Source organism: Brachypodium distachyon, chromosome 2 (genome assembly GCF_000005505.3).
Source record: "Brachypodium distachyon strain Bd21 chromosome 2, Brachypodium_distachyon_v3.0, whole genome shotgun sequence".
Lineage (NCBI taxonomy): Eukaryota > Viridiplantae > Streptophyta > Magnoliopsida > Poales > Poaceae > Brachypodium > Brachypodium distachyon.
In genome coordinates, this window is record NC_016132.3 from 31,158,572 (window position 1) to 31,181,987 (window position 23,416).

Here is a 23,416-nt window from a genome sequence, read left to right on the forward strand (position 1 = left end):
CACACGCCCACCTGGCAGTTTCGGTGATCCACGGATCCTGCGGCTAGGTACTGCTCAATTGTTTTGGAGTTGAGCCTTCCTCCGCTCTCTCTCTCTCCCTCCTTGTTTTCGCCACCGAAGCAAGCTAAGTTTCCTGGCGATTTAAGTCAGCGAAATATTCACGGGTGGTCTGGAGTTTGGCATCCAAGCACGCGCGTCCTGGGGAACCGCTCTTTCTCGTTCGTTGGATTATTTTCTCCGATTTTCCTGTTGCTATTTTGGTGATTTTAGTGGCCAGATTGGGGGTTTTGGGTGATGTGGTATTTGTAGTCAAGGTTATTGTTTGAATCGAGCAAGAGGAAGGAGTCTCGAGCGTTTTGTGCGCCGTTTTGGTGATGGATGTGTAGCCTGGTTTTGGTATTCAACTTGGCTTGGTCAGTCAGTTCGTCGCCTCAATCAAATCTGTACAGGAAGGAAAGAAGGAGGTAAGCAGGGATGTGGTGTACAGTTTGCGATAGTTTAGAGAAGCAGAATTCTCTGGTTTCTAAATGGATTTTCCCTTTCTAAATCCTCTCACGCTTCAGTTTATTATAAACTGTTGATTTGGACCGGTCGGGAACGTACAGAATGTGGTAGGGGTAGTCGTCACTAGCTTATTTTGGCATGGTTATTTCACTTATCTGGGTATGTTTTGGGGCGACGGTTCGTTCTAGGGGTGGTACCTGACCCTTGATCTGTGTTGTCTGGGAGTAAAAAGAGTAGATTATGTGTGTTTATTTGAGCAAGTTCAGTAGAGAATGTGTGTTGGTTGGTAGTAAGGAGGGTAGATAATGTGTGTTTGTTGGAGGAAGGACAGCTTGACTCTCTTTCATTAAACTCAAAGCAATCTTTTTTCGTGTAATGACACTGACAATGTGTAATCTATTGGTTTTTTTAGTGAATCGGGAGAGGAGGCCTCTACTTAACTGTATATAAAACATAGATCAAGAGTTTTCATGTATAAGCTGGCAGGAGAATAGAGAGGGGAGGATGTTACATCAGGGGGAGGAGAAGGCTCTGATTACAGAACGAATGATCAGATGATCAAACGATGAGAGGATTAAGAAAGCAAAAACTTAGTCAGGCCAAGAGTCAATCCAGCTAAGAGCTGAGTGCTTTCCAGACTTGTTCATACGAGCAGACCAAAGCTTCAGAGTATCGGAAGAAAAGCGTGCTACCAACTGAACAGGGATGTTTTTGTTATTGAAGACTTTGCGACTTTGAGCCAGCCAGATTTTCCAAAGCACTGCAATCAGGACTGAATCCCAAGCTGGTCTCGTTTCTGAATTGGGAGACTCGTTTTGTGTGATGTAAAAAGATCCTCAATCTGCCTGATTCCAACTGTAGAAATACCCAAAGAGTGCAGGATAGTGACTGAATGGGGATAGAAAAGCACCAAATGATTCACCCTCTCTGCCCGTTGGACAACCAAAACGACATCCATCAGACTTAACAACATTCTGTTTGAAGAGCCGAGCTCTGACTTTGATTCTTTGTCTAACCAGCAGAGCAGCCACGCAAATTTTTTTCTCTTGGGAGCAGAACAACTCCAAATTGCTTCAGAAGCTTGATCAAAGATTCCCCGAAAATTGGTAAGGTGATACAGGTTTCTCACCGAGAAGTGTTGAGAGGGATTGAACTTCCAAAACCTCTCATCAGGGCAGTCGACCAAAGTAGGTATAGATGTAAGGAGGTCGATGAGAGCAGTCCTTTCACAGTTTGCTCTTGCGGATGTCAGGTGTTGAAAAGGGGCAACACCCAAGTGCCAGTCATAAAACAATCAGCGACCGAGATATTAGGTCGCAAAGCCTGTGGGAATAAAGCTGGGAAGGCAGAAACAAGCAATGTACAACTGAGCCAATTGTCTTGGCAAAAAGACACAGCATTACGGTTTTGCAAGCCGAACTGAAGTCACTGATCTATATAGCTGAATATAGGAACTCAGGTGCTTCCAGACATTCGTTCTAGTGAATCGAGATCCCCAACATCCTTCCTTTGATAGTACGAATCCAGATAGCCCAAGAAGAGGTTGGATTCGTAAAAAACCGGTGGCCAAATTTGTACAGAAGACAGAATTTCAGGTTCTTAATATTAAGACCTCCTTCATGAAAGGGTTTGCAAACCCTATCCCATGCCACCAAACAGTCGTTGCCAGAAGACCTATTAGAACCTTTCCAAAGAAAAGATCTCAGGAGATTGTCAATTTTGTTGACCAACCATTTTGGTAGTCTTAAGTGACAAAATATGTTGGAAGGGCGGACAGAACTGAATTTGTAAGCACCCCCCCTTGACAAAATTTATGGAGGAGGAGGATAGAGGTCTGCCAACTGCCAGGATCACCGGAAGATATGCCTGGTCCGGATCACCTTTAAGAACTTTCAACGTATCATCAGCATATTCAGCACTGGGCAAGGAAAATCTTCCATAAGGCCTAATTCGGTTACGCCCACCCCGGCGAGGATCAACAGGGAAAACTAAAATTCCAGTTCAACTTCTGTAAAATCCCTCTCAATCCCCACTGGTACTGTTGCAACCGAACAAGCCCTAATGGGATGTTGTAGTCTTTTCTCAAGAGCAAACGATTTAACAGATTGTTGAAGCACATCAATCAACAAACAAAAGAGTAAAGGGGAAAGGGGAACGTGGCACTCTGTTGAGAACAACTGCAGTCTTGGAAGAGGTAAACAACCCTTTAATCCAACTGATCCATCTATCATCGAAAACTCTGGTAGAAAGGATTTTGAAAAAGGCATCCCAAGCGATAGTGTCAAAAGCTTTACTGAATTCTAGCTTAAGAAAAATAGGTTTCTTCTCTCTAGTTTTGCAAGCCTGAACCAAATCCATAGCATTTTTTTTTCCCGAAAAGGAGGGAAATCTATAGCATATAGAAAGTTGTCAGGTGGAAATGCCATTGATCTTTGAAAGTTTGAACCAGATGTTCAAAAGTGCATGCCGTTTTACTTTGGGGGATCTGCACAGAGCGTTTTGCATTTCCTATTAAGAAAATGCATAAAATGTACTCCCTCCGTTCCTTCTTGTCTCAAATTTGACCAAAAATGAATGTATTTATTCATAAAAAGTGTCTAGATACATGTAATATTTCGACAAAAATTATAGAACGGAGGGAGTAGTTATATTCAGAAAAATTCTCATCAAAACAAGATATAATTTTTAAAATATTTTGGAGAAAAATCTTCAGAATGCCTTAAAAAAGAGAGGAAAAACCCAGTAAAAAAAGAAAAGGAATATCAATTACAAAGAAAATGCTCAACCTTGATGAAGTACTTAACATTATTCAGAAGTTCGGAAGAAATAATCCATTACATAATTCGAGATTCAATAAAACTATAATAACTCTGTCATCATCATCACCAAAATCTTGTAACTGAAAATAAAATGTCCATAATTTATTCTGTCGAAAAAACTATAATGGGATGCATGGGCACCGGATATACTCCATCCGATCCAAAATAAGTGTCTTGGACTTAGTACAGACTAAGTCCAAGACACTTATTATTGGATCGGAGGGAGTATGAGCCAGCATGTTAACTCTTTACTGGATATGTGATCGGCCCATGCAATCGTCTCGCTTGGGCATCAGGCAGGGACTACGAGCTTGGCCTGGACAGCATCCTTGATCTTCTTGATTGCATGGCAGAAGAGGTTCCCAATATCATCCATGAGCCCTATGGCGACGCTCTGCTGCAGGGGGGCGCTCAACTCTGTCTGGTACAGAGCAGAAACAATCGAGCCGGCACAGGTAGCAGAGACGCCGGCGCTGGAGGAGGAACCGGCAGAAATTGTTTGCACAGATTGCTGACCTTGGCCATCAGGGAGGACGATGAACCCACAAGGTGAGAGGGAGAACGAGGTGTGGCCTCCACCGTTCATGACTTGATGCATGGATTGCTTATCAATTGGAGCATAGGCCATGAACATGCAGGATGCGTCAGCATATGCCTCTTGCAGGATCAGCTTGTCGTTCTTGTTGGTGGTTCCATTATAGACCTATAAAGATTTGGACAAAACATTGACAATCATCAGGGATTTGTGACGAGGAAGAAATAATGTGGTCAGAATTAAGCAGCAGAGCAGAGTAGCAGCCAAACTTACACTGGGGCGGAGGACAGAAACTGAGTTGCCATAGAGCTGGCCAGTGGCAACACAGGCCACCTCTTTCATGGGTCCACTGCTGGCAAGACTGTCCCACTCCCCGCGACGGCTCCCGTCGCAGAGGTAGTGGAACACGCGCCCTGCCGGCACACCGGGGAGCCACACCGTGGTGGTGGCGCTAAGAACCCCTTGATGATCCAGAGTCACAAAATGCACAGCCAACTCAAACCTCTCAGAGCCAACGCCAATGCCACCGTTCCAGTCATTCCATGGCTGGCCTGCTGGGAGGCCGCACATGGCCACATAGAAGTTCATTGTCATCCGCTGCGCAAGCTCCAAGATACCCTTCTTTCCCGCTGGCTTCATAGCAGCGCCTGGATGTTTCAAAATCGATAGACATATATTACATCACCATTCAGAATTTGGGCCAAATGCATGAAGAATCTGGTTTATGAACTCACCGGTGTTATTGAGGTTCAGAACAAGATCAGAGCGCAGAACGGCAAAGTATTCACTCTGCCTCTGCAGTGATGCAAGCCAGCGTCGAGCGCCAAATGCCTGGCCAGAGCGGAGCAGCGGATGGAACAACGGCTGTATGTTGCTCTCATCGTACTCAGCATGTACGATACATGTGACCTGAAATTAATGTACAACATCCATGGAGGGCTTGATAACAAGAATTTACAATGAAATGCAATTTGCTAAAGTATGTAGTGTCGCATGCAGACTACGTACCTTGCAGTGGCCATCGTCCATTTCCTCAATAATGCATCCACTTGGCAGCAGCCTGTAGGCAGTGTACATCGTAGGCAAAGCAGCAGCGGTCTGGTAGAGGTCAAGTGTCTTTTCATCGTTGTGCCCAATAAATCCATCTACGGACACATCCACCACGGCCCATAATCTTGGCTGGAGCCGCATGCATTGCCTCATGAACCTCACCCTGACCACTGGCGCCCTCGGTGCCAGCACCTTCAGCTCTGCGCTCATCTGGACCTGCACCACAGATTTAGGGATACAACACATCCATCACCAGCTATAAAACCAATAGTGGGATTAATGAAATACACAAAAACAGTACATAATGTGTTTCTGACCGAAAACTGTATGAGCGGCTCATATGACGTGTTGAGTCAGACAATATATGGTAATATGGAACGTTGAAGCTCACCAGTTGGACCAGCCTAGGCTGCGAAGCACTGCTATTGATGATGGCGCTGCTGGTTACACCTGCCACAATAATGCCTGGGAACATCTCAGACCAGCGAGCCTGCAAAGATATATGCAACTATGAGCATTCCTAGCTACCTGGAGCACAAAAGAGTGTATGGTTACTGGGACAAAGCTAGTGTGTACGTACCGGATCCATGAAGATGCTAGTGAGGTCGGCAGCGTTGCCCAACACGATGCCGGTTGTCCTGGTGCCATCCACAGCAAACCCCTTGGGACAGATCCCGAGGATGCCCGGGTAAGTGGCATTCTTGTAGGCCTGGTTGTTGAGCACATCTCCATCCGAGGTCCTCAGCCACATAGGTTCATTCATGCTCGCAATCATCTTGAATTCCTCACAAGCACCGATGAGATGATCAAGAAGTGTGATCTGGCTGGCAGCAATGCTTCTGGCTGCAGAAGACATGGACGGTGCAGGCACAGCGGCAGCAGGGTTGATCACCAAGGGGCGGCCGCCATTGTTGAGGCCGTAGGGGCTATAAGCAGCAGGCAAGGCCCCTTCTTCTGCTGCAGCAGCAGCATCATCAACATCCTTTCCGGTCAAAACGCTGACGAACACCTTGGTACGCATGAGTTGGTCCTTGAGCATTGCGTTCTCCATGCGCAGGCGCTGCTTCTCTGGGGTGTCCCTGCAGTCATGAATGTGCATCCTTGGGCCTCCACAGCCGATGCATGTCCTGCTCTGTATTTCCGCCTTCATGGCTTTGTTCTCAGCTAGCAGCATCTCGTTCTCTTCCCTCAACTTCTTACCCTCCTGCTGCTCCATCTTGTTCTGTGTTTAGCAATTCAAGTTGTCAGTACTCAGTAGTAACTAATGTAACCCACAGAATGACACTTCATGCAAACCATTATAGCATTGTGGAAACAAATGGTATGTCTATATACGTACCTTCTTTGCGGAGCGCCTGTTTTGGAACCAGAACTTGACCTGCAGCAATCCCATGCCAAGCCGCTTGCTTAGGTCCAGCCGGAGTTGCTCATCTGGATGGGGGCATTGCTGGAACACACTGCAAAAAAATAAAAAAATAAATTAGAATGGATTTAGTTCATGTACTCTTAAAAAATGTAGCTAGATGGTTCAATTGTGTATTCTTACGCTTCAAGTTGTTGGATTTGCTCTCTGCGATGGCGCTTGGAACTCCTTGGTGCTGTCCTCCCAGCAGCAGCAGCACCACCACCACCAGCGTTGCTGTCTTCATTTGCAGCAGCTGCGTTAGCATCATCATCAGTGTTGGGTTCATACGACACACCATCAGTCTCATCGCCAAGGTTATTGTCGTCGCTGAAGTCAAGTTCGATGTTGTGATCGCTGCTGCCTTGCTGCCCTTCTCCGTCCATGGCCGCCGGAGACACCTAAACCTGTTGTCCATACATAAGTTTCCAAATATACATATATTATACAGTTTTGATTCCCAATGTATAGCGTAAGTTAAGTAGCAGTAAAAAAAAACGAAATAGCGTTAAGAAAAAGCTGCCTCCGCTCCTCCCCAGCGGTCGAGACGGGCTCCTTCTGTAGGCCACGACCGCTCATCCCTCAGTGGCCATCCGAGATCTTGCCCGCTAACCGTGGCTGCTCCTCTCCGACGGCCGAGTGGGCTTGCTATGTGTTTTTTTCCCTTTTCCTGTGCATGCTATGTGTTTGATCTGTGTATTTTTGAAAGTTCATCCAAAAGATAGAAAGTTGAATGAAAAATTAAAAGTTCTTCCAATTTGTTTGGAAGTTTTTATTAAAAAACTGAATGTTCAGAAGACCAAAAGTTTGATAAAAGTAAAAGTTGAGAAATTTGTGAAAACTGAAAGGTGAGAAATGTAAAAGTTGAGAAACAAAAGATGAGAGGATGAAAAATAAAAAGTAATTTGAGAAAACAAAAGGTGCGACGACGAAACATAGAAAGTTGAAAAAGCCAAAGAAAAATCGATGGCATGTCTCAAAGAGGAAAAGAAGAAGGCCGGGGTAGCACCTAGAACCTGGCGGAATCAATCGTGCAGAAGCATCCTTGTGTTTACAAAATCAAATTGCTTGAAGAGTATAATATGCATGCAAAAATAGATAATACATTGTAGGTAAATGTTTTCCACAGAAAAAAAAGAGTTCACCTTCTCCATTTTAAGAAATGTATATGCTTGTGTACAAAATTAAGAAACTATCTTGTCGATTTGGGAAGTGGTAACACAATACATACCAAGAATACAATGATGTTGCTTCTACAAAAAGATAGGAATACCCAAACAGAAAAAAGAAAGACCGTGAACTATCTATGTTAGTCATATTAGTAAAATCTTTTTGATCCGTCGTAGCTCCCACAGTAGACAGGATGGAAGCAAGATCTTCTCTGAGAGAGCAAACTTTTGGTAGTCAATATTTTCCGTAAAAAAACTCAAACAGCATCACACATTTTTTTATGTGTATATTAATAAAAAGGTATCGCTTTAAACATGATGAAACTCAAACAATATCACCAAAAGACATTCTGATGAGTATGCAAGTCAAACATTTTTTTCACTATCCATTCTAGTAAAGAAAACCTCAAAGAATGTCAACCAAAGACAATGTAAATAAAAAACTTCTGTTCATTTTTACATTCTCAAAAATATGCAAGGATAACCATGTGATGTTGACTCCTAGTAATGCAAGGCAATGACGAAACAACGAAAATTTATTGCATATGCATAATAATTCAATTAGATCAGTGCGATCTATATCCAGAATAACACACGGGATGCTACATGTTGTATCTGATTTAAACTTTATCACAGAGACTACATATTTCCAACAACGCGTAGGATTCTACTTGTTCCCGAGTATCCACGCTAAAGTAATGTTAATGGTGCATGAACATCTAAACTTCATAGGATTTGAATAGGTAAAGACAATAGTTGACACCATAGAAATACCTTTGACTCAATCGTTGTCTCCCGCACAGAGACGCCACAAGCTACGAAGGCTGGAAGACTCTCAATCTGTAGCAACGCAAAACACGGGTGGCCAACATTTATAGGCGACGCGTCCATAGAAAATTACAAATTTAGCCATGATTTTTGCATGGAAGGTAGTAATTGGGATATAAATGCGAATGATCGCATGCTTGGCTGGTAGCGAGGATAAGGACTATAATATATGTATATTAAGTGGAAATTGAGTTAGCACATTTATGTAGTGCATTATTTTAATAAATTTTAAATCAAAATAGATTTAAGATTACGATCCGATATGATACGGATACAGATAATATCGCAATGCATTAATATTCAGGAATTAATTGGCATTTGAATAAGGATAGGATGTCGATGGGTATTTAAAAAAAATAGTAAATAATATTATATATATAGATACAATTAATTTTATGCTCAAATATAATTTGGGGATAAAAATAAAATCATTAATCTTTACGCATTAGTAATCAGGATACAGGTAATATCTTGAGGCATTAGTGTATTTTCTGTTGAAAATACACTCTATTGCTTATTTTTACGAGTGAGTACTTGTATATTAAAATTTTGTGTATTATTGTATCATACGAAATAAAAATCACTTACTGGTTCAACTATATTGGTTCTCATGTATCTATATAGCATATATTTTATAAGTGTCTCCCACTAAATACAATTAATTTTGTAAATCCAAGAGTGTTAGCCATGTCACCCTAATTATTTTTTTACTCTATGTAACATCTCAAGTTTGACCATAATTTTTTTGGCCGTATGTAACATTTCAAGTTTCGCCATAATTTAATTTTTTTGCTCGTATGTAACGGTACTGCAGAGACAGATTTCAAGAAACTCTGGATTTCAACATAATAAGGGACATCATTCCATATTCACGCAATTCCTTCACAAAGAAAGTGTAAACAAAAAAATTGCACTTTTGCAACTATTAGAAAGTTAGTTCCTAAAATTATAACCAATTTGCTAAATATTATGAATTTTTATAATAAACATCAAAGTTCGTGTATGCATTTTATATGCATCAATAGCTCATATGATTCTATCGCAAGATCGTACATGTAATGACCGTAAAATTACTTAAACTTAATTATATTTTGTTAAACTTGATTAATACCAACTAAGACTAATTAAGGATATGCATCTATCAATTATGCATTAATGAAATTGACTAAGAACTAAAACTTTTAATAAGGTTTCGTAAACCCTAACTTTGAACCCTGTTAAATAATGCACTTAAATATTTATCCAATGACCTTTAGGATTTATGCACAAGCTCAAGTAATTTTATGTGAGTCCCTACAAAATTCTTAGGAGATTTGGAAATTATTTGGGCATCCTTTGTGAAATGTATTTGAATATAATTTCAAATTACAGTACACCTAATTTCAAACAATGAACTATTGTATTTGAAAGTGTATTGTTTTGTAAAACTTAAACACGACTTTTCAGGATTTAAACAAATGCATAAAAACGTTTTGGAATTTAGTTATAAAGGCTTAAGGGATTTAAACCCTTTTGAAACCATGATCTGTTGTATTTGAAAGTGTATTGTTTTGTAAAACTTAAATACGACTTTTCAGGATTTAAACAAATGCATAAAAATGTTTTGGAGTTTAGTTACAACAGCTTAAAGGATTTAAACCCTTCTGAATTTAATCAAACACGAATGCATTCCAAAGTATTTTAAAACTAGGGTTTTTTATTTCTGTGCCCCTCCGTCCTTAGCTGTACTCAGCAATACCCGAGGCCAAAAACAGTGCTCGCTTCTAGAGTTGTTCGTTTTCTGCTTCCTCGCAAATGCCCTCACGGAGCACCTGCTAACAGTCAAGCCCCTTTGACCGTTTGGTTCTGACGGGTGGGCCGGAGGCAGCCCTGACAGGTGGGGCCGGAGCGGCGTTTCTGGCGTGTGGCTGCAATGTCCTAGTGCAAGCGGGCAATGCTTAACGGGTCTGGTTACCTTACATGCGGGCCAAGGCGTTGCTGACAGGTGGGGGCGGTCGACTTACATGTGGGGCGACGCAACGAATGACAGGTGGGTCCATCGCCTATCTCTCTCATCCCTTTCCCCGCCTACCCCAAATAGGACCGATTTAGGGTTGTCAAATACGCCTCCGTGAGCTTGTGGAAGCACTGGCAACGCCGCCGCCAAATACGCCTCCGTGGGCTCGCCGGCAAGACTTACGAAGGGAAGCACCCGCCAAATATGCCTACGTGAGCTTGTGGTTCCTACGCCGTGGACACAACTTATTCGAAGAAAGCAAAACACACCTCAAATGCAAAATATTGGAAGCGATTACATCATAGGAATTCAATATGTCGGTTATTACCACAACAGTTCATCATCACAGATCACCCAACGCAAATTCTAACAGTTAAGGACATTACATTAATATAAAATGACTTTAAAATAACAACGACGCCGATCACTCCTAGCCGCCGGCTTCCTCCTCCGTTGCCACGCCAGGCTCGGCATGCCCCTCCACATGCGCCACCTCTGGCACAACGTACGGGAGGCCGTGCATCTAGCCGGCATGGGGGAACGTGTTTGCCGTGTTGGTGTACACGTTGTACATCGTGAATGCGATAAACTCGCATCCACACCAATACACGCGGCCAAGGAGGTACTCGGCGCCGTGGCTGTTGGTGAGGTGCACTAGGATGACCGTGTCGACGCCATCCTCTCAGAGCTGCTCCACGCGGTACACGGGAGGGCCTACGGCCTCCCGGTGTAAGAAACTGGTGTGGAGGAAGTTCCTGACCACACCTGGAGCGTACGCTCCACACGCACGCCCGGTGGGAACAACTGCTCCTCTGTGAGGGGCGGCGGGTTGAAGGTGAGGCCTTCGAACGCCATTGCCCGTCGGTTAATCGCACAGAAGAAGTGCAGAGAGGTGAAGATGTGTAGAAGAAGGAGAAGAATAGAAAGAAGTAGTGTAGTGGTGCCGGGTTAAATAGCGATGGTGAGGGAAGGGGAGAGGTTTCTGGTGTTGAGTGTTGGGTGGTGGGCTTTGAAAGCGGTTTGCATGAATGCTTTGGGACTTTTCGCCGGAGCGGTTTGACTTGCGGAGGCGTGCGTGGCGGCCTGGCATGGGAAACTGGCGTGTGCGGCGGCTTTACATGGGAAACCGGCATGCGTGGGCAGTTGTAGGGCCTTGCACAGGAAACCGATGTGTTCCCGCGCACCCTCTGGCCTTCAATATTTCTTAATTAATAGGGAGCTTGACTTGCGGAGGCGTGCGCAACTCTCTCGAAGGAGCTCTATGCCTATATATATATATTCCGTGCCATCATTCCGGCCTTTGCATCTAGCCTTCTTCCCTGCTACCAAAGATCATTCGATATGGCACGGTGGTCTGGGGACTCCTTCCAGTGCTTCTCCATTGAAGCGGAGAATAGGGAGCTCGACGGAGAAAGTCCGTAACGACGGACGTCATTCTTCACCTCATCGGACGAAGATGAAGTCCGTAGTAGACGGCGCTGCACCGGTCGCGGTGGTCGTGGACGCCGCCGATCTCTACCAAGACGTCGAACTCCGGCGCCGCCTCCGCCTCCGCCAACATCTCGTCTAAAGGGCAGGCCATGTCTCCAGCGCCGGCCCAGCCTCCTCCTCCGCCGGTGTGACGTCAACCGGCCCTGCCACCGCCTCCTCCTCTGCCGCCTCGTCTATCTACATCTCCAGCTCCTACGGCACCGCCGTCGCCAATGCCACCGCCGCCGCCGACAGTACAAGTCTCCATGGAAGTGCTCCGATCGTTGATCGGTACACTGAATGTTTTTTTGGGCCATATCTATCAGTGTCAGGCACCTTGGGGTTGACAATGATGCCCTAAATTTAAAATCAAAATTGCAACGATATATGTTTGTAAATTTATTGAGTTCTTGCTTCGAGAGTCGTTTCTTGCTAGCCTCTTTCTTGTAGAATTCATGTGAGGGGCTATTCGGTTGTTGATTGATGGGAAGGAAAGCACCATCTAATTTTCATGTGTTTGTGGCCAAAACAAACTTTGCTTCATCCGCCACTGACAGAGTTTCATGCAAATTTCAAGTGTTGGATCCAAAACGATAATAAATAAAGGTTTAGAGCATATAAGAATTTTTGTTTGGTAACCTTACGTGTTACTTGTTCTTCTCAAAGAATTTCAGAATTTCTGGAGTGTCGTACCAGTGGCCCATGGGGTCCCACTGACACGGGATGCGTGGGTCGCAAGTGACGAAGCCCCACCAGGTTGGCCTCTCGGGAAGGTTAAGCCTGGGGAGCCCGCCCCAAAGAGACGGTTATTGGCGAAAGGAAAGCCAAGAGTTGGAACAGGAGAGGTGCCCGCTTCGGTGGGTACCCGGGAACTCTGGTCCCGGGAAGAGGAAGGCACGCTGCCCCGGCAACGGGTTGGGCGCTTTTGCCGGGAAGGGGCTCCCAACAACCCGCGCTCGGGCATGCAGGTGGGACCCGCAGAACAGTGAAGAGAGGATGAGATAGCGGACGCAGTGCATTTAATGCACCGATATAAGTCACATCGGCAGGGCTAGTCTTGCTCAGCAAGGCTAGAGCGGTTACCCTATAAGTCCATTTTATTTACCGTGTAAAGTGGCCTGGGCGCTGCATGGCGCCCAACGTGGATCAACAGTAGAGTAAGTTTTGTGGCAATGACAGGCGTATAGCTAACGTGTCACGCTGCATGCATCGGCACTTGTGGTATCCCCTTGTCTATAAAAGGAGGACCAATGCCATCGGTCAAAGGGTTCGAACCCTAGTCAAAACAAGTAGTATGGCATCCACTTGTAGCAAAATTCCTTAGAAGGACAAGTAGCCTCCCCGGGAACCCCTCGGGCAGTCTGTAAGAGCGCACTAATTCGTGAATACAACTAAAGGCAAGATGTAGGGTGTTACACCTCCGGGTGGCCCGAACCTGGGTAAATCCGATTGTCTACACTTCGTGTCTTTCGTCACGCTGGCGATCGCCGAAGCGCTTGCCTCGCCCCTCAACGAACAACAAGGGAATGTCCAACATCCTCGGTGCCGGAGACCCGTGCTCCGACATCTGGCGTGCCAGGTAGGGGGGCGTGCAGAGAACTTCGGGTGCCCGCTGGCGTCATCGGCTTCTTCACCAACGACATCGCCTACATCAGCCTGCCATGCCGCCCAAGAAGGCAGACGAGCACCCGGTCGACTTGCGCGACACACTGGCCATGCGCACTCGATCCCACAACGCCACGCGTGCGTCACAAGGTCAAGGGGACCAGGGGTCCCCTTAATGTCAGCAACCTCAACAACCGCAGCTGCCACCGCCACCTCCTCGGGGTCGATGGCGAGGGGGCCTGCGGCGCCTAGAGCCGGAGCCAGCCGCACGGCGACCTCAACGTCGCACGTGCCAGCCAGCGAGTTCACTCGCGGGCTAAGGACGCGCAGCAACAGCGCGTCGCATTCGACGCCATTGTGATCTCGGCCCTCTAAACCGAGGGCACCGGGCGACCGGGCGGACGGTAGCAGGTCAGAGAACCGGGAGCCTCCCTCCCAGACCCTGGCGGAAGCCATCATCACCGCGCGTGTCATGGTGCGCTACGAGCCGCCGCAAGGCACGCTAACGCATGACGTGTGGAGTGCGGAGTTGGACGCGCTCCTCGCGCTCGCTGCCCAACAGCCGCAAGGTGAGGGCGGCCCGGCCGATTCGGGCCGGGGACAAAACCCAGGACGCGGAGACGCACCCTGCGCTTCGGGACATGGAGAGAATCCTCCACCCTCGGGAGGACAAGATGACGAGGATCCCGAGGACTACTCGGACTCGTCACCGACTGTCACGCCAGGTGACGCACGAGGCGTCCTGAACGCCCGCCAGCAAGAAGATCTCCGCCAGCACTTGCAGCGCCGGCACCAGCACGAGAGAGAGCGCCCGCGTCCAGAGGAGCAGGAAGACGCTCCCATGGGCGCCAATGACGGCTGCGCCGCGTTCTCCCGCGAGCTGCGCCGGGTGACATGGTCCCGCAAGATCCGAGCGCCAACGCTCGGGACGTACGACGGGACCGTGAACCGCAAGGACTTCCTCCTGACTTACACGTTGGGCATGCATGCTATCGGTGCCGACGACAAGGTCAGGGCCAACTGGTTCCCGATGGTTCTGAAAGGATCAGCGAGGACTTGGTTCCTCAACCTGCCCGCCGGGTCCATTGCCTCCTGGGCTAATCTGTGCGAGCAGTTTGTGAACGCGTTCCAGGGTGGCTACAAGCGCCCGAGAACCATGGCGGAGCTGCACACGGTGGTGCAGAAACCGGGGGAGACGTTGCGGGACTTCACCAACAGGTTCTCCAACATCTCCTATTCCATCCTAGAGGCGGAAGCGGCCGCCATCATCAACACGTACGCCATCAACGTCCGCGACCCGAAGATGCATGAGAAGCTGAACACGCACCGGATCCGGACTACCAGGGATCTCTACGCTCTCGCGCACAAGTGCGCGGTGACCGAGGAAGGGGCCTTATGTAACAGCCCGAGAGCAACTTTTACATTTAAGCCCTTGTTTGGACCTGTTTGTAATTTATTTAAATGCTGCATGACAATTACATTTGCATCCATGCCATGCCATGTCTATTATTTGTGTCACATGAGTTTTAAACTTGCATCTCAAATTGTGGTTTGAATGCTTGTTGTGTAATTTGGCTAGAAGATTCAAATATGAATCACCCTCCTTTGAGTTTGAATTCTTTTCCCTCTATTTTTCAAATGAGACTCAAATGGGTATGTTTCAACCTTTAACTCATTTGAATATTTTACAAATACTAGTAACCTATTTGATCTCTCCTACTTCTCAGCTATTCAAAAAGGTGTTTGAAATTTGAATCCAAAAACTATTCGCAAAAACAGAAAAAGAAAAGGGAGAAGAAAACCTTACCTGCTCACTTGGCCCGAGCTGGCCCAGCCGCCTCGGCCCGCCTTCCTCCCGCGCGCGCGAGCAGGCAGCTCCGCAACGGAGGCCTCGGCCCAGTGTCCCGCGCGCGTCGCGCGGCCCAGCTCGGCCCAACCGCCAGCGCACCGCCCCGCTTCCCGTTTTCCCGCGACGAAAGCGTAAACTCCAAAAGTGCGCGTTCTCTCACAAGCCTTCTTCTTCCTCTGCTTTTCTCCGTCCCAACCGGTGAGCCCCCCCCGGCCACGTCCTCTTCGACAGCGACAGCCACGCCTCCGCCTCGCCTACATAAGCTGCTCCGCGCCCCTCCTGCTAAACCTAGGCCAGCAAAACCCTAGCCCAACGCGAGGACGACTGCAGCGACGACGCCGATGAGCCCGGCTTCCAGGAGCCCCGAGATGTGGCCTGCATCCACGAGGGAGCAGACGCTCTCACGTCTCACGCCGCGTGAAGCAGCTCACTCGTGAGGTGTGCGCCCTCCTCCCTAGCGTGGAGGCGCAACAGCTGTTGAGGTGGTTGCACGTGCCGATCACCTTGAACTCAGACGATCACCCGATTGGTCCCTTAGGATCAGGGGTAATACCCCTCGTAGTGTCACCGATCATAAACAACGTGACAGTGACCAAGGTTCTGGTGGACAACGGGCGAGCCTTAACCTCCTGTCCGCCAGGTTGGTGGAAAAGCTTCAGCTGCCTCTGGAGCAGATGAAGCCCACCGACCCGTTCTGGGGGATCAACCCCGGAGTGGGGCGAATCACGCTCCCGGTGACTTTCGGGTCCCGGGAAGCATTTCGGACTGAGCACGTTGTCTTCGACGTGGCTCACACCACGTTGCTGTACAACGGGATTATTGGTCGGCCGGCGCTGATCAAGTTCATGGCGGCAACTCATTGTGCCTTCGGCGTGGTGAAGATGCCGTCAACATACGGTGTACTCTCCATCAAGTGCGACCTGAAGGACGCTACTCGGTGCGTGGGCGAGGTCGTAAAGACCTCCGCAGTGGCGGATTCCGGCGACTACGATGTTGCCTGGAACGACGATCCACTTGCGGGCGAGCAGCCCGCACAGAAGAAGGCGCGAGCCGCTCCCTAGCAGGAGGCCGGGGGCAGCACCAGTTCCAGCCTGCGCGTCAGCAAGGGCATGAAGCTGAAGGAGGAGGGTGCCAAGGTCAAGAAGGTGCCTCGGCGACAAATAGGAAAGCGCCTCATCGGCTTCCTCCGGGGGCATTCTGACGTGTTCGCTTGGGAGCCGTCAGACCTTCCGGAGTCCCCAGGGAGGTTATTGAATATCAGCTGGCGGTGCGGCCAGACGCGCGGCCCGTCAATCAGAAGGTTCGCCGGCAAGCACAAGAATGCAAGGACTTCATCCAGCAAGAAGTCGAGAAGCTCAAGAATGTCGGGGCGATCAGGAAAGTGTTGTACCCGACTTGGTTAGCAAATCCTGTTGTAGTCCCTAAGGCTGGGAATAAATTACACATGTGTGTAGATTTTACTGATCTTAATCGTGCATGCCCTAAGGACCCCTTCCCTGTACCCCGGATTGATCAAATAGTAGATTCCACAGCAGGTTGTGAGTCTTTATGCTTTCTGGATGCCTTCTCCGGCTACCATCAGATTAAGATGGCAGTCGAAGATAAGGAGAAAACAACGTTTATCACCCCGGTTGGCTGCTACTGTTATACATGCATGCCTTTCGGGCTGAAGAACGCGGGCTTGACATTTCAGCGTGCTTTGCGCGAGTGTCTGGGACCCCAGCTAGGTCGTAATATCGAGGCCTACATGGACGGTATCATCGTCAAGTCGGGGCGCGGGAACTCGCTCGTAGGCGACCTGCAGGAGACATTCGATAATCTCCGCAGGATCAAGCTTAAGCTTAACCCCGAGAAGTGCACGTTCGGCGTGGACTCGAGGCACTTGCTAGGCTTCTTGGTATCTCACCGGGGAATCGAGGCCAATTCACAGAAGATCGAGGCGATCGAGAAGATGGAGGCACCCCGCAAGGTCAGGGACGTCCAGCGCCTCAACGGTTGCTTTGCAGCTCTCGGGCGTTTCATCTCAAGGTTGGGCGAGCGAGCCTTGCCTTTCTTCAAGGTAATGAAAAAGAAGGGCCCAATCAATTGGACCCTCGAGGCGGAAGCGGCGTTCTAGGACTTGAAGCAGTACCTGAAGTCGCCGCCGATGCTCGTCTCCCCCAAGCCGGGCGAGCCGTTGCTGCTTTAGTTGGCAGCAACAAATCAGGTAGTGAGCTTCGTGCTCGTTGCCGAGAGGGAAGAGCAAGTCCCGAGGGCTGAGACAGGGGGGCAGGGGGCTCCCGACGATCCAGGAGAACCCCCGGCTACCGCCTCTGCCCTGGGAGCCGAGGGGCAGTCCACCCAGGCTGCCCCCCGCAAGCGGCTAGTGCAGCACCCCATGTACTTCGTCAACACGGTGTTGCGCGATGCCTGGGTACAGTGATGATGTGCGCCTGAAAGTAATGGCATAGCTTCCGTGAAGCAAGAAGGATCCCAAGCAAAAGCTTCTGAACACCGTGAAGCCACCGGGAGGGTGGCCGAATGGAGAATGGAGTTGGCGGAGTTAGGGCTACGTTTCACCAATACAAAGAGCATCAAGAGCGCCGCTCTCGCCGACTTTGTCGCGGAGTGGACGTCCACTGGAATAGAGGAAGAAGAGCCGGAAGCAAGCCTTCTCGGCAAATTGGATGAAGGGTACTGGGTCATGTACTTCGACGGCGCCTTCAGTCTGCAGGGTGCCGGTGCCGGAGAGGTGATCGAGTCGCCCACTGGAGATCAACTCAAATTCGTGATACAGCTCGACTTCGCCAACTCCACCAACAACACAGCAGAATACGAGGGGCCGCTAGCCGGGCTACGCGCCGCAATCGCCCGCAACATCAAGCGCCTGGTTGTTCCTGGGGATTCTCAACTCGTGATAAACCAGGTGAACAAGGACTACGACTGCCCCCAGATGGCAGCGTAGGTGGAAGAAGTGCGAAAGCTGGAGTCCAAGTTCAAGGGACTCCGGTTTGAACACGTGAAGTGCAAGGACAACTTTGCTGCGGATGAATTGTCCAAGTGGGTAGCGGAACGCAGCAAGGTGCCTCCTGGGGTATTCATACAGAAGCAGTCAAAGCCTCTGTCGATCCCAAGACGGTTGCCGAGGAAGCCCCTCCGGCAACCCGAGGAGATCCCATAGCTGCGGGGCACCATGCCACCGAACTTGTGGCATGCTTAAGCTGGGAACCGCCACCCTGGGGCACGGATATTGTTCGTTACCTCAAGGATGGAACCCTCCCAGAAAAAGACGTTGCCGCAGAGCGATTAGCCCGGCAAGCTAAGATGTACGCTCTGGTAGATGGGGATCTCTACTGGAGGCGTCCAAACGGAGTTATGCTCCTTTGCGTGCCCTGGGAAGAAGGGCGCTGCTGGAGGATATCCATCGAGGCACATGTTCGCACCATGTGGCCTCCAGGGCACTAGCTGGGAAAGCATACTAGCCAATAGCCTTAGCCAATGCCGAGCAACTAGTCAAGACCTGCGAAGCATGCCAGTTTCATGCCAAGAAGAGCAACCAACCAGCGCAAGCCCTGCAAGTCATCCCGTCCTCATGGCCGTTTGCGGTCTGGGGGCTGGACATCGTCGGCAAGATGCCGAGAGCTATTGTCGGTTACCAGTATCTCCTTGTAGCCATTGACAAGCTCTCAAAGTGGGTCGAGATGGAGCCTGTGTGAGCTGTGACAGCGCAGGCTGCCATCAAGTTCTTCAAGAGCATTGTGTGCCGGTTTGGTGTACCTAACGGCATCATCACCAATAATGGCACACAATTCATGTCGGAGCACGGGTCTCCGGCATCGGGGATGCTGAGCACCCCCTTTTTGGTTTGGCAATCGCCGGCGTGACGATAGACACGAAGTGTGGACACGTGAATTTACCCAGGTTCGGGCCACCCGGAGGTGTAACACCCTACATCCTGCTTTTTGTTATATTCAAGATTATGTATGTGGCTTACAAGGTGTCCCTAGGGTTCCCCGGGGAGCTACTTGGCGACGGCTCTAACTAGGGCTAGAACTAAGGCTGACCGGAACAGAACCCTTTGACCAGTGGCATTGGTCCTCTTTTTATAGACAAAGGGATACCACCGGTGCCAATGCATGCAGCGTGACACGTCTCCTAGACGCGTGTCACAGCCACACGAAATACACTCTCGCTGATCCATGCTGGACGCCATGCAGCGCCCGGTCCATTGTACAAGGTAGAAAAAATGGTTAGTAGAGTAGTCGCCTTAGTCTTGCTAAACAGGACTAGGCCTACTGATAAGACTCCTGTCAGTGCATTAAATGCACTGCACCCGCCGTCTTGTCCTGTCTTCACTGTTCTGTGGGCACCGCCTGCATGCCCGAACGTGGGTTGCTGGGGTGCCCCTTCCCGGCTAGCACACCCGGCTAGTTGCCGGGAGGCGTTTCTTCCACTTCCCGGTACCGGGGTTCCCGGGAGCTTCTTCTATTTCGGCCCTTCGCTTCACCTTCACCAAGGACCGTCTCCTTGAGGCAGGCTTCCCGGACTCATCGCTTCCCGGGAGGCCTTCCTGACGGGGCTTCGTCACTGGAGACCCACATGTCCCGTATCAGTGGAACCTTGTGGGCCACTGGTACGACAATTCACTAGTGCAGTGTTACAAGCTTACTGCGAGGACATGGGCACTAAAATCCACTTCGCCTCTGTCGCTCATCCGAGGAGCAACGGGCAAGTGGAGCGCGCCAGCGCAGAGGTACTGCGGGGGCTCAAGACGAGAACCTTTGACAAGCTCAAGGGCCACGGGAAACACTAGGTTGAAGAACTCCAGCCCGTGCTGTGGTCGATTCGGACCACACCAAGTCAGGCGACGGGCGAAACTCCGTTTGGCCTCGTCTACGGGACAGAAGCTGTGCTGCCCCTTGACCTCAAGGATGGGTCACCTCGAGTACGTGCGTACGGTGACGAGAGCCAACACACGTAGATGATGGACAACCTTAGCTTCATCGAGGCGATTCGATGCCGGGCTGCTGTGCGAGCCGCAGGCTACCAACAGGGGCTCCGTCGTTATCACGATAGGAGAGTCCGTCCCCGGGGGCTCGAGGTTGGAGACCTCGTCCTGCGCCGGATACAAGGAACGAATGCCGGAAACAAGTTGACTCCAAACTGGGAAGGCTCTTTCCGGGTAGTGCAGGTGACTAGACCGGGGGCTGTCCGGCTGGAAACCGAAGAAGGCTTGCCAGTGCCCAATAGTTGGAATATTGAGCACATGCGCAAGTTCTACCCGTGAAATGGTGGTGCCTTACCCACGGGTGACGCTGCGGCAGCGTGCCTCTTTAAGCTAGTGTGGCCAGGCAAGGCCCGATTGTAATCCGCTAGCACAAAGATGAATAAAGATAAGTGTTATTTCAGTGAATATTGTGTTTTGCTGTTAATGTTCACTTCTGTCTCCTGCTCTAGGTGCACAGAATTGTCTCTTCATACTTGGCTGTGAGCAGGGGGCTGCCAGAACCCTGAAAACCAAGCGGGACACCCCGGAACGAGGCCTAGCAGTTGATGAATCCGTTCACAATGTGCTACGTGCCTGCAGTGCACCGTGGAATAGAAAAGATGCTCACACTCAAGTCTAAGGTCGACTCTTATGTGCCCGGGGGCTGGGAGGCAGGAGGTTATCCAGTTAGCGTTGTCTTTTTTCGTGCATTTCGAAAACTTTTCTATGCACCATGGCCACTGCAAGAATCTGACGTGCAGGGTAAAGATGGGGACGAAGGCACACTCTGATGCTCGTGGAGTTGTCACGGGTGTCGTTGCCTTGCGGGTAAGTTGTACATATATGGCAATTACTTCGAGGCTTGATGCAGGACTCTGAGACAGGGCCAGTGCCTCCACGTGCCAACCAGTGGTTCCGCGTGCATGGCGGCAAGGGCAGCACTCCGGCTATTTAGAGACCGGAGCAAGCGCAATACCAGCAACGGACAAGAAGGCAAGCGATGTCGCAGAGAGGCGATGGTGGTCCATACGTGGCTCGCGGATCCGCCCCGGAGGCGTGTGCGCTGGGGTAGTTAGTCCGCAGGTGGAGTTGCTGGCCGCTGCTGTCTAGCCCTAGGTTGGCACTGCGGGTCCGTCCTGGGTCCCTGGTCTGGCTAAGTACGCAGTTTGCAAGTCGTCGGGTACACAAGCTTAAAACACGAGAAGGACAGAGCCCCTCCCCGACAAGCTAGTTATAGACAGAAAACAAGTAAATTGGCGTTGGATGAAATGAAATTCAAACAAACAAGTTCGCAATAAACATTCAAAGTGACAAAGGCTAACACTAAGTAAGGCGCCTTGCGCCGCTTGCAAGAAAGTAAATACAAAAGAAGAACAAGCAGATAACTATGCAGGAGGTGCTCCCGGGGCAGCAGCGTTGGCGTCAGGTGCCTCCTCGATGCCGAGGCCTCCTCCGGCGGCTTATTCATCAGCAGCTTTAGTATCGTGAGCGTTGCTCTGCATCCGCGCCACCATCTCGTCCACCACGCCTTGCACCGCTTCCCAGTGGGTCTTGGCCTCTTCTTCCTCTGACCAGGCGTTGAAGGCAGACTCGAACGGGATGTCGGGACGGGTGGAGTGGACCCGGGTAAGAATCTGCCCGGTGACTTGCTCGGCTGTGGAGCCGACCTGCCGGTCCCCGAACGTCGTGACGCAGTTCTGCAGGCTGTGTAGCCAGCCGATGAAATCCGCGAAGAAGGAGGTGAAGCTGCCGATGTTCGCCTTGTCGAAGGAAGTTACCGGGATATCGAACCCCTGCAGCGCCTCCACCGCCGAGTCCGCCGGCTTCTTCAGCCTGGCTACCTCCCCCGACCGGCGGGCCCGCAGCTCAGTGCATGCACCGTGAGCTTCCTGGGCCTGCAGCTTGTGCTTGCGGCACTCGGTCTTCAGCTTCCCGATCTTGGACGCCTTCTTGGTATTGTCCTCGTCGATGAGCCGAAGCTCCTGCCGCGTCATGTCATGCTCGCCCTGAAGGGACGCGCTGGCATCTTGGGCAGCCTTGAGCTGCCCCACAAGCTCGCGCTCCCGGGAGCGAGCCTGATCTTGCAGCTCTTTCTCCCGGCGCGGTGAGGCTTCATCCGCCGTTGCAGCCGCCATCTCCAGCTCTCTGACATCGTGCCTGAGGCGTTGGATCTCTAGGGAGTAGTTGGACAACAAGTCCGTCTTCTCCCGAAGACGCCCCTGGAACGTGTCCAGAGCCGTCTGGTCCTCCTCTTCGCTCTTCGCCCAAGGGGGCAGGCGGGGGGCTCGGTGGCTTCTCCAGAGCGCCGCTGCTTGCCTCGGTTGGTAGAGGCTGCCCCGCGTCACCTGCAGTAGCAGTCGCGTCCCCGGCAAGCGCTGGGGCGGGTTGTTGAAGGGCTCCGGCGGAGGCAACCTCCTCTGGAGCATTGTCATCGGCCTCGCCGGTGAGGTTGATCACCCACACCTCGGTGGGCGCGGGCGTAGCTGGGGCATCCCCGGCTACTGCACGAAGGACACCTGCGTCAGTCTGGGAAATGGCGCAATTGAGTGAAGGAAACGCAATGAAAAACAAAGCTGTACCTTGCCGCGTCTCGCCGACGGCTTGGTGTGCGGTCCCGCTAGCCGCCTCCTCGCCCGCTGCCGGGACGCTCCCGCCGAACGTCGTGGACCCTGCGGGGGACTCTGTGTCAGAGAGCAGTGGAGAAAGTGGGTTAGAACACGAAGTGCTTGAGCTTGCGCGTACCTGCTGCCGGGCCGATGCCTTGGAAGTTCGGGTCTAGGACCCCTGTGTCCCCAGCGGCAGCCGCCGCCGCCGTAACAGCCACATGAGCGGCATCCTTGTCACCACCGCCCGATGCCGGGCGGGGTTTCTTGACCTGGGCTGCCCCCTCTTCTTCGAAGAGCTGGAAAATGCAGAAGTAAGGTAGCATAACACATAAAATTCGTGAAAACTGAAATGTTTAAAGCAATGTCAAACTTACCCCGGCGGGTTGAGCTTAAGAACCCTGTCCGCTAAGATGCTCCTCGCCGGGAGGCCGCTCCGTGCGGGTGGAACTGGCGGAGCCGTCGGGGTGGTCGGGACGGCTTCTGCAGCCGCCCTGCGGCCAGCGAAGGCCATAGTCCCCGCATCGACGTGAGGCGCCTGAGGCTGCAGGCTGGCCTCCCGCCTGCTAGCCAGCTCTGCCGCGGACCGCCTTACCAGAGGGACGACGTCTTCGTCGTCA

General features: G+C 50.5%; 2 protein-coding genes and 1 long non-coding RNA gene across 3 annotated transcripts; 1 reads left to right on the forward strand and 2 right to left on the reverse strand.

The window, feature by feature from the left end:
* The first annotated feature begins 2 nt into the window (after positions 1-2).
* LOC106865971 lies at positions 3-2,942 on the forward strand. The gene is made up of 2 exons (XR_001405905.2): positions 3-464; positions 917-2,942. It is a non-coding gene; the product is annotated as an uncharacterized LOC106865971 (long non-coding RNA).
* A 673-nt stretch (positions 2,943-3,615) lies between these two features.
* Positions 3,616-5,383, reverse strand: LOC106865418 (homeobox-leucine zipper protein ROC6-like). The gene is made up of 5 exons (XM_024458807.1): positions 5,300-5,383; positions 4,867-5,124; positions 4,593-4,767; positions 4,132-4,505; positions 3,616-4,026 (listed from the first exon to the last, which is right to left on the reverse strand). The coding sequence occupies exons 1-5, from the start codon at positions 5,381-5,383 to the stop codon at positions 3,616-3,618; spliced, it is 1,302 nt and encodes a 433-aa protein (XP_024314575.1).
* On the reverse strand, positions 5,011-6,696 carry LOC100846700 (homeobox-leucine zipper protein ROC6-like). The gene is made up of 3 exons (XM_024458808.1): positions 6,455-6,696; positions 6,239-6,365; positions 5,011-6,130 (listed from the first exon to the last, which is right to left on the reverse strand). Exons 1-3 carry the CDS (start codon positions 6,694-6,696, stop codon positions 5,474-5,476), a joined length of 1,026 nt encoding a protein of 341 aa, XP_024314576.1. The 3' UTR covers positions 5,011-5,473.
* Between the last annotated feature and the right edge of the window lie 16,720 nt (positions 6,697-23,416).

What these genes read in the sequence shown, in the direction of transcription:
- LOC106865418 (XM_024458807.1), bottom strand. Translation starts at nt 5,383, where the DNA reads ATGTTCCCAGGCATTATTGTGGCAGGTGTAACCAGCAGCGCCATCATC. An exon ending in AGCCTAGGCTGGTCCAACTG is followed by an intron (nt 5,125 to 5,299) that starts GTGAGCTTCAAC and finishes TCTGTGGTGCAG; the next exon opens with GTCCAGATGAGCGCAGAGCT. An exon ending in TGGACGATGGCCACTGCAAG is followed by an intron (nt 4,768 to 4,866) that starts GTACGTAGTCTG and finishes CATTAATTTCAG; the next exon opens with GTCACATGTATCGTACATGC.
- LOC100846700 (XM_024458808.1), bottom strand. Translation starts at nt 6,696, where the DNA reads ATGGACGGAGAAGGGCAGCAAGGCAGCAGCGATCACAACATCGAACTT. An exon ending in CAAATCCAACAACTTGAAGC is followed by an intron (nt 6,366 to 6,454) that starts GTAAGAATACAC and finishes ATTTTTTTGCAG; the next exon opens with TGTGTTCCAGCAATGCCCCC. An exon ending in CCGCAAAGAAGGTACGTATA is followed by an intron (nt 6,131 to 6,238) that starts TAGACATACCAT and finishes TGCTAAACACAG; the next exon opens with AACAAGATGGAGCAGCAGGA.